Source organism: Pseudorca crassidens, chromosome 5, assembly GCF_039906515.1.
Source record: "Pseudorca crassidens isolate mPseCra1 chromosome 5, mPseCra1.hap1, whole genome shotgun sequence".
NCBI classification, from domain to species: Eukaryota; Metazoa; Chordata; class Mammalia; order Artiodactyla; family Delphinidae; genus Pseudorca; species Pseudorca crassidens.
Genome location: NC_090300.1, coordinates 111,806,239 through 111,816,994, shown reverse-complemented (window position 1 = coordinate 111,816,994; position 10,756 = coordinate 111,806,239). Strand labels below are relative to the sequence as shown.

At 41.4% G+C, this 10,756-nt stretch overlaps 1 protein-coding gene across 3 annotated transcripts in view; it reads left to right on the top strand.

The window, feature by feature from the left end:
• The first annotated feature begins 6,768 nt into the window (after positions 1–6,768).
• The window catches only part of CADM2 (cell adhesion molecule 2), a 1,069,757-nt gene continuing 1,065,769 nt past the window's right edge, over positions 6,769–10,756 (top strand). For all 3 annotated transcript variants that reach the window (XM_067739196.1, XM_067739197.1, XM_067739195.1), the window contains exon 1: positions 6,769–7,466. In XM_067739196.1, coding sequence (XP_067595297.1) covers positions 7,406–7,466 — 61 coding nt within the window. In that variant the 5' untranslated portion in view covers positions 6,769–7,405. The remainder of the gene's footprint in view (positions 7,467–10,756) is intronic.

Below are 10,756 nucleotides of genomic sequence, written 5' to 3'. Positions count from 1 at the left end.
GACTGCAGATCTTGGGACTTATTTGCCTTAACTGCATGAGCCAATTCCTTACAATAAATCACTATCTATATCTATCTATTCTATTCTATTCTATTGATTCTATTTCTCTGGAGAGCCTATACTAATACAAATTTTGGTAGCAAGGACAGAACTATCCAGTAGAACTTTCTGTGATGATGCAAATGTTGTCAACCTGTGTTGTCCAATAGAGTAGTCACTAGTCACATGTGGCTATTGAGTACTTAAAATGTGAGTAGTATGACTAAGATGCATAGTTTAAAATTTTATTTTATTTTACTTAATTTAAACTTAAATAGTCATAAAGTGTTAGTGTCAACAGCTCTAGGAATAAGCCGTAGTTTTAAAGCCATGCTATTCTTTGTATTTTACTTTCCAAACTTATTTCCTTCTATTCTACCCTGTCCTTTTAGTATTTGTTTGTTTTGCTACTTCAAGATGCCTTATTATTCTGATTATTTTTATTTTATTAAGGAACAAATTAGATGTTCCCTAGAGATGTAGATCAACTTGGTTGTTCAATCATTGGAATTATAAGCTAGCTTAATTTATCCTGGATTCACCAGGAATCAAGTAATATCATAGAGTTCTTCACAATTCTTTATCTCAGCTATTTAGTATCCAACATAGCTCCTTTTATTTGGTCAATCTGGATCAAAAACTGGGTCCTCAGTTGGTTTCCTTATTGTTAGTCTGACCTGGCTCATTCCATAGAACAATGTAATATTCCTAACATAAATTATATTAAATACTAGTACAAATACTAAGAACTTCTAAGACAAGGGACTACAAATGTGCCTAAAAAATAGTTGTGTACACTTTAATAGGTAGACTGTAATCATTTCTATCTATTTATTCCAAACATTTTGCTGTTGAAAAAAATCAAGGATAGTTAACAATGGTCAACAGTGGTTATGTATAGGGAGTAAACTCACTAAAGTAACTTTCACTGGGTGTCTGTTTTATTTATTTTATTTTATTTATTCCTACATAGTTTGTATTTTCCCAACTTATATGTATTTCTTTTGTAAATAAAATATAAATCTAATTTTTTATAAGTGCTGAATTTTTAGTTTGAATGGTTGCACTTAATAATACTTAGAATTATTTATAAAAGAAAATAATGCCTAAAAAGAAGATACAAAGAGGGAAGATAACTGAATCTGTCTTTATACAAGTTAAACCAGAAGGTAGTCAGATTTGCATGGATGCACTAATTCCCTCAGCAAATATATGTTGAATGATTAATATATTTCAGCTCTTTTCCAGTTGCTGAAAATTCAATCAACAAGTCAAAGTCCCTGCATTTTTGCAGCTTACATTCTAGTTGGGGAGAAAACAAATATACAAGTAAACAACTGAATTAAATAGTATATAAGGTCAAGTTTATAAAGGTCATAAAAAAAAGGTAGATGTATAAAGAGTGACTAGATGGATTGGGGGTGGAGAAGCAGAGGAGAGTCAGTAAATGACTCTCTGGGAATGGCACATTTGAGCAGACTCCTTGGTAAAGTAGGGAAATGACTTACACGTTGATCTTGAAAAGGAGTGTTCCAAGTATTAAACACTCCACATACAAAAACAGTACGGCAGGTATGAAATTGACTTGAATGAATATAATGTCATTTTCTTCAGAGAGTTTTTGTTTATTTTGTTTTGTTTTTTAATAGAGCCCATTTTCAATATCAGTGTCCACGAGTTGGGCGTTATCTCCAGAATATTTCCACTTACCTTTGGTCATTTCTAAACTACTATTTTACAGATTAGCTAATATTAAACTCTAGGATCATACAATCTTATATAAAGTAGGATGAATGTTTGCTTGTTTGCGGGGAAATGGAGGAAAAGGAATTATCCCCTTTGACGAGTTTAAGAAGGTGTGATGGCCACATATCTTAGATCATTTAGATTCAATCATTGTAGAGATAGAATTTATAATACCTAACATCACAAGGTCATTTTTACTCTATATATTGTAACTGCATATATTAAAATGAGATAACGTATAGATGTTTGTCATATTGCCACTTGGTTTATTCATGTAAAAATGAAGAAGCAGCTAATATTGAGATTGTAAATTTCTGAATGTCTGTGAATTTCTTTTCAACATTTATATACCATCATCAATATAAGTTAAAATTCTAGCTATAAAGTATTTGAGATGGGGTGGGGTAAAATAATAGGTCATAACTCTGAAGGACATTGAATGTTTTGTAAGCAGTAGCAAAATGCTAAGTTAAAAATGTATATAAAGGCAGTTAATATTGCTATATACTATCATATGTATGATATATACACACACACATATATATATATAATACTATATACTATGTATTATACTAAATATAATATATACCAAACCCAAGGATTCTTAACATCTCTGCAGCACAGGCAGCTGACCTCATATTTAATATACTGGTGAGCATGGTGAATGACAATCAATGCTTCCAGTACTCAGTAAAGCCAATTTTTTTTCACAGTGGTCTACATTTTCACCAGGCCATGAAATTTCTTTTTCTAGGTCAATTTACTGCAAGACTCAATTTACTATGAGAGTCAATTTAGCATGGATTTTTAGATTTTTAGTCCTGGGTATCTATAATGACTGTATATTTCAAGTGTTTAGATATTTCACTTAAATTTAATATTTTAAAAGAGAAATATAAATATTTCCATTAATCATGTGAAATCCTACTAAATTTATCCATAGTTGGAAAAAATTGACACAATAATTTTCCCAATCATATTTCAAAAACTTTTGTCACAATTAAAACTGGTTTTAGGGCTTCCCTGGTGGCGTAGTGGTTGAGAGTCCGCCTGCTGAGGCAGGGGACGTGGGTTCGTGCCCCGGTTCGGGAAGATCCCACATGCCGCAGAGCAGCTGGGCCCGTGAGCCATGGCCGCTGAGCCTGCGCTTCCGGAGTCTGTGCTCCGCAACGGGAGAGGCCACAACAGTGAGAGGCCCGCGTACCAAAAAAAAAAAAAAAAAAAAAAACTGGTTTTAAAATTGTTATTTTCTTTTTCAGCTTTGAGGTATAATTGACAAATTTGTAATATATTTAAAGTGATGATTTAATATATGTATATATTGTGAAAAGATTTTTCCCTATCTAGTTAATTATCACATCCATCACCTTAAAACTGTTGACAAAGTACTTTGCTCCTAGTCGAATAAAAAAGGCATAAACATCACATTCATGATAAGTACCAATTATTTCAAATTGTTGAAAAAAATCATAAAGTACAAACTAACTGTGGTCTCCTCTGTGAAATGTATCTTAAAAGAACTATAATATCTAGGGTACTACTGCAGGAGAATGAGGCTGTCATCCTATTTTGTGGACAGTACAAGCAAAGAGAACCATCATTCCCAAGGCAGGAAAAAAGTATGTGCTATCTTTATATAACTTGTAAAATGAGTATTAAGTGAATGACTTACATTTAAAACATTAATTTACCTTCATTTAAAAATTTACTTCAGGGCTTCCCTAGTGGTGCAGTGGTTGAGAGTCCACCTGCCGATGCAGGGGACACGGGTTCGTGCCCCCGTCTGGGAAGATCCCACATGCCTCGGAGCGGCTGGACCCGTGGGCCATGGCCGCTGGGCCTGTGCATCCGGAGTCTGTGCACCACAACGGGAGGGGACGCAGCGGTGAGAGGCCCGTGTACTGCAAAAAAAAAAAAAAAAATTTACTTTAAAATATGAAATATTGAACAATATTTTACCATGAAGAGAAGGAGAATACAAGCCTTAATGATAAAAAAAGTAAAGAAAATATTCCAAACAGGTTTAATATTTTAGACTCTTGCATATAGGGATTCATGGATAGATGCCATCTTTTGGCAATTTATAAAATTAATTCATTGCCTGATGGTTCATAAGAGGTCACTTTATACATTTACTGAGACACTGATAATATATGTAGACAATGATAGCCTTAAAACTATGAAATGAAGATATTTAAAGATATTTAATTGCATTCTAAGAAATGTTTCAAGTTTAGAAATGAATTTATCCATACAATGACAACTCTAGAACATATTGACTCGCCTCATTTTAAAACGTTGAGAGATCTTACAACCATTGGGCATTTGATATTTTTTAAGTTAATTGATTAATAGCATCTAAGAATAGACTATTTACAAAGTAGAGCATTATCTATTCTTTGTACTTGAAGATAACATTATTTATCCAAATGGCCATATCTAATGTTTTGAGTGTTTTTCCCCCCCAGGACTGAAATAAATGCAAACTTACTTCCAGTCCCCTGGGTGTGTGGGCTAAAGAGAGCTCTTAATCACATTAAAGTTTATGACTCTCATCACAATCAAACTTGCAGCCATTCTTAAACTATCTAATTAAATTACTCAATTTGTTCTATGGTTTACAAGAAGAGTTATTTTTGTGTTATGATGGCAGGGAGACTCCTGGGTTTCCTGAAAATAACAATTTAACAAAAATCCTCAGGGCTTTTTAGTCTCCTCCATTTCACAGAACACCCACAAAATTCTCCCTGAGGTTGAGAGTGCAGTAAAGCACTGTTAAAAACTAGAACTTCTCAATCTTGGTGTACATATAAATCACCCTGGAATCTTTAATCTTACTCTGTAGGTATGGGGCAGGGCCTGAAATTCTGCAGTTCTAACAAGTTCCCAGGTGATGGTGGTGATGCTGGTCTGAGATCACATACAGCATTGTAAACCTATAGACTATTTCAGTATAGAAATCCTAACTGCTCTGGTAGTTATCAACAAGAACAAAAACACAATTTGCTTCTGAGTATTGATCACAAATGTTGAGATACTCATGTTCAAATGTTCAGTTGGGGCATTTTCTTGAACATAACAATCTTAGAGTAATAATTGTTTTTTTTTTTTTTAGCTCAGTGAGACTTTAGAAGTCATCAAATACAGCTTCCTCATACTATAGTTGAGGAAATTGAGGGTCAGGGAAGTTAAGTACATGCCCAAGGTCATACAGCTGGCACTAGAACCCAGGAACCCTAACTACTGTGTCGATAAAGAAACCCTAACTTCTTTGGCATTTCCATTTTTATTTATACTCCCTGACACAAAACCTAAGCATGAGTCAATAATGATTAGAATTTCACCTTCTGATGCTCACAATAGTTTAAATGATAGCAGTATCCTTGGACTTAGATTCCTAACAGCTAAAACTCACAGTAGGCAACTATCTGCTACAATAACAAGAGTATTCACATATCCTCTTTCTTGCAGTTTTGTTATGGACATGTGGCTTCTTAATTTTGAGAACCTGGGGAGAAAGGTGGAGAGAGAAATGAATGGGTCATTAGTTAAAAGGCAGGGGTTGAAGTTGTAAAAGGTTGTGGCAAAGTAAGCAACAAATGAGAAAGAGCTAAGGGCCTCAGTATTGATCCTGCCTCTCATCTTTCCCTCTGTCTCCTTGCTTGCAGGTTTCTATTGTGTAGTCGCTCAAACAAAATGGACTTTATTTATGGTGTGACTGATTTAACACTACCGAACTAGTCCATCGTCTGCTAATTTGGTCCAATTAAAAACTGGTCATAGGGAAAAGCCTGGGAATTAAGCTCGTTTGGAAACACAACTTCTGATTATTTTATGTCCTGTTCATTTATATCTCCTCTTCTAAAGGGCACATTCAGGGTGCTGATTTATAGAGATGGTTCTTTCCAGATTCCTGAATTTCTTTCCATGATCACCTTTGGTTAAGCCCTTGAAGAAAGCACAGTTATGCTTTTTCTCCCTTCCTTATGGTTGCTGTTAAGACATTTATGGAGGATTGCCCAAGATTTCTTGCTATACCGAATTAGAAGAAGCCCACTAAACAGCTTAAAGCCGCCATTTATAAAGCATTTACACATTGCTTGGCCCTGTACTAACAGGTATGCATTCTCACTTAATCCTTACAACTCCAAGAGTTAAGTACTATTATTATCCCTATTTTGCAGTTGAGGAGGCTTCAGATTTAAACGTTCAAGTAAAATCATCAAACACTGTGAAGCAAAAAGTGACAGCTATGGGATTTGAACCTGGATCTACCTGATCTCAGTACTGACCGATGTGATACTGTCACCTGCTAAGCTCTACTGAAATTTACGTCTAAATTAAGTCAAATTCTCAAGAACAGCAACAACAAATTAATTTCCTCCACCCCTAACTCTTCCTCTGTCACACAAGTTCTTGTAGGCAGGTAGGTGTTCCCTATACTTAGCCTCTCCCACGCCCTCTGCAATCTTTCCCTTTTGCTTCTGGGAGCTTCAGAGAATGCTACTGCAGCTGGTGAGTGGGCAGGTGCAGCCACCATCTGCTCTAGGAGTCCAACTGCGCACAAGAACTTAGCACCCAGACCTGGCCCAGCCACCACGGGTTCCAGAACCTGCTGGGGACACGGCTAACCCCGCCCCCTCGCGGTGGCGATTGGCTAAACCCTTCCCGAAGGCTAGGCACTGATTAATGGAGGTGCTGTCTCCTCAGAAAGTTAGGGCGAGACTCTCTAAGGAGGTGAGAACAGCCGGGGGTGTGTGAATGGGGGATTCAGTTCTTCCTGCCCGAAGGGTCCTTGAGAAGCCTGTTTGTTTTTCCCGGCGCCTGTCTCCACCCATCCCTTTCTCTCATTGGCCAGGCCTGGTGGGCGGGTGTGTTTCCATTGGCCGGGGGGCGGTGTCTGTCCCTGGCCAGGGTGGGGGCGGGGCCTCCACCGCGCTGAGCTTGCCCTTGTGTCTGGTGCTCTGTAGAGCTGCCGCCGCTGCTGCTGCCGCCGCCGACGCCGCCGCCGCCGCCGCCGCCACCGCTGCCACTGCTGCTGCTGCAGCCGAAGCATCCGGGAGCCGCCGCCGCTGCCGCCGCTACCGCCTCTAGCGCCGCTTCCACCTCTAGCACAGCTTCCACCTCCACTCCCAGGACCCCGAGACACCCCTAGCGCGAGCGGCGGCTGCTGCTTGCTTGCTCCCCCTCTTCCCCGCCTCTCCCTTCCGTGACCTACCCACTCCTTGCAACCCTCGTCCGCCCCTTCTCCGACACCCCGGCATCCCTGCACCACCTGCTCGGACAGCCCCGGCGGGTGCTGGGACTTGCTGCGCGCGCGGAGAGGAAGGCAAGCTCCGAACCCGTGCCTGGCAGACGGACTGTCGCGGCTGCACCACCATCAGGAGGAGGAGGAGAAGAAACTATTTTGCCCACCGAAACCCCATTCTGCGGGTGCTTCGCCGTTGCCGCTTCTGCTGCTGCTGATCAGCGTCCGCGGGTTCGAACACCGCAGCGGCGAGGACCCTGGGTCCAGAGGGCTCCGCGAGGAAGACACCGGCGGAGCCCCGCACTCTGGTGCTCCGCTCACCAGCATCTCTTTGCCCCCTCGTTCCATTCCAAACCCTCCACAGAAGGGACCATGATTTGGAAACGCAGCGCCGTTCTCCGCTTTTACAGTGTCTGCGGGCTCCTGCTACAAGGTAATCCCCGCCCCGCCGCGGGGAGCATCAACTTCATGCCCGTTCCCCGTCATCCTCACTCCACCCCATATTTCCACTCTCCCCCTTACAGTCAGTCCCCCAGTCCCTGGCGATTTCCACCCCCTCCCCCTACACCCCGGTGCGGCAGGGGCCAGTGGCAGTTTGCTCCAGCCCCTCGAATCTTTAGCGCTGTCTCAACCCTGCTCTCTCGGCAGTCAGCCCCTTACGGGCACCTTTCGCCTTTTCATTCACCTGAGCTTCCTACATCTCTCACTCTCCATCATCGCCAGCACCAACCCCCCCCACACACACACTCCCACGCCTTTTGGCTGGCAACTTGTGCCTTCTCTGAACATTACACGCTCCCACCAACCCCCACCAGCCACCTCCCACATCACAATCCTGACCGACCCTCTCCATCTCTTGTTACCTCTTTAACCTCCCCCTTTCGGGTCGTCTTTCTCTTTCCCTTTCCTCCCACCATCATCATATCCGTGTGCCTTTAAAAAGTGTGTGAGAGCCTGGGAGCGAGCTACCGAGACGGCGAGAACAGCAGCAGCGGCAGCACTGTGTGCATTGCAATAACATCCCCGGTGAAGGGGGCGGGGGGAATGTGTTGTGAGACATGTCATTCACCTAGGAAGAGAGAGGAGACTGTCTGAGGTTAAAAGAGAGAGAGAGAAGGAAGAACGAAAAGAAAAAGAAAAAAAAAAGGAGTAAACGGAAAAAGAAAGAATGCATAAATAAACCAAGAAATAAAAAGAGAGGGCCGGGAAAGGGAAGAATTAAAAGACCAAAAGCCACTTTATCAACAAACTGACTTTTTATTATTCAGTCTGTGTGGTTTTCTTTTTCTTTTTTTCTTAAGACAAGAAACATATGCACCCTAGCAGTTACTTTACTGCTAAGGGATTTTCGCTTAGATTCCCTACCTCTCCATCCGCTCTCTGCCGCTTCTTTTCCGTAATTAATATTATCCTTTCACGTGAAATGTAGGACCCCCTGTGACCGCAGCGGAGGGAAACCGCACAAAACACTTATTATGCAAATCACTGGCTTTGGATGCAGACTGGCTAGGGAACTGGGGTACACTTTTCCTCAGACCCTCTCTTTTGAAGGAGAGAGGAGGGGACTGTGTGGAATGGGAGGACGATGGTGATTATGAAATAAATGGAGTAGGAGTGCATAGGAAGAGCACCCTTTGGGTGGTAGTGGAGGCAGAGGCGGCATGCTAGGGCTGAGTGGGCAGGGGCTGTAAGGCGGAAGATTGTTGCTTTGAAGAGAGTGGTGTAGGGATGTGGCTTGAGTGTGAGATACAGGGAGGATGGATGTGAAATTATGGTCCATATGATATTTTTTAAGCTACGTGACTCTTGATTTCTTGATAAACCTTTGCCCACCTCTATCCCCTCTGTCATCATTTGTGTATTTGTAGGAAAGATAAGTTGATCAAATTTATTCGTCCCTGGGTAAAAGGAATCTGAAAGTAAGACACATAGAACCACAGGCGTGCAAAACCCAATTGGCCTTTGGAGGATTTAAATGAGGTCAATGAACCATCTTTCAGCAAGTTCTTGGAATGCATCCTCTCTCCTAGCCTCCTCCGGTAGACCGGGACCATATATTTTTTAATGCATATTTATGAATGTGAAAGAAGAGATAGTGGACAGAATTTTCCTGAATTAACTAACTGAACTTGCAGAGATATGTGTTAGAATATTTTGTGGTAACTTTGTGTATTTTATGTTTGATGTAAATTTTAGATATATCATGTGCCAGAATCCCTGAGAAGGCAGACAGCCTGTTCTTCTTTCTTATGCCGCCTGGTCCCATTTCCCACCGCTTATACCGCCACCCTCACACAAGTAATCTGGTGACTGACACATTACTTAGGTTTCTAATCCGTCCTGAAACATCCTCCTAGAGACCCCACTTCACCTCTCAGTAACTTGCATTTCTCAGCTCTGCTGTGTGTGTATGTGTCTGTGTGTGTGTCCGCACACGCCACGCTGAGTAAGGGGAGTGTGATGTGGGGAAATCAGTTAATTTGGTGATTGCGATGAAAATTCGACACCACTGGATGTGTTTTCCCTGCCATTCTGTGTATGCTGGCCCCGGCACGTCACTGCACACACTACTGGGCTGGTGCGAGAAGATTATTTATTATAGAGCATGTGGGCAATAGACTGCACTTGGGGGTCGCGTCCTCTCTGCCTTCAACATTTCCCTGTGAATTGTCTGTTCAGTGCACTGCAAAATAACTGTCTGCTGGTGCCTCTTTCTCTCTCTCTCTCAGCCTGAAGGAGGATTTACTCTTTCTCTACCCTGAGAGATTCCATCAGCTGCATTCTTTTTTATTAAGGGCATGGCCTCTTTTATTAAGTATGTAAACCAAGTATTGAAACAGTGCTGCCTTTCACAGCAGACTGGGGAAGAGGGGTGGAAAGTATACCAGAGAAAATGTACCACTGCAACCAGCAGCAGGTCCAAATAAATAAATAAATAAGTGTCCTATACAGCAACCAGGGAAAGAGCACCAGCTCAAGGATGTATGTGTGCTTCTGAGCATCATAGATCAGGGCATATTAATACACCAAAAGAGAGAAGAAGATTTAAAGAAAAAAAAAAAAACTAGAAGCGGGAGGAGGCACAAAGCCCCATTGGACTGTCTTCTCATGTTTATGGCTGCCTCACATTTTATCAAACACTGCTCCACAGACACATCACACTTTGTTGATACTGTCAGTTCCTGCTCAAACAAATTGCTCATGCCTTCCTGTCTTGGTCTTGGCTGAAAACATTGCTTCAGGGTCCAGGTTTATGTTTCTCCCACTACTCTACTGTTTTATTAGGGCTTGGTTAGATTGTAAAATGAAAGCTTTATTTCATGGACACAGATTAAATACTTAGCAGGTCTTTCCTTTCTATGCACAGGGAAGGATGGGTGGCGGGGGAACTAGCGAGCAACTGATTTTGGCCAGAGGTAGTCTGCTCTGCCTGTTAGTAGTTATGACTAGGCAAATACTATACGCAGTCTGCAGCTTCTTATTATTAGCATTATCAACACTATAGTGGTATATTCACTTAAGACATACTAATCAATTTATTTATCCTTTGTATTATTATCCCATTTCTTGTGGTACGCATTATTTTAGACAAGAAGGCTCATTTGAACACATCTTCCCTGTGGTTTCACTGTGTTTTACCTTGTCAACAATTTTTTACTTTTCCTGGGAAGCAACCTCAATCTTTTGGCTTGTTAATATGTAGAGTGATAAGCCAGTGGTGAG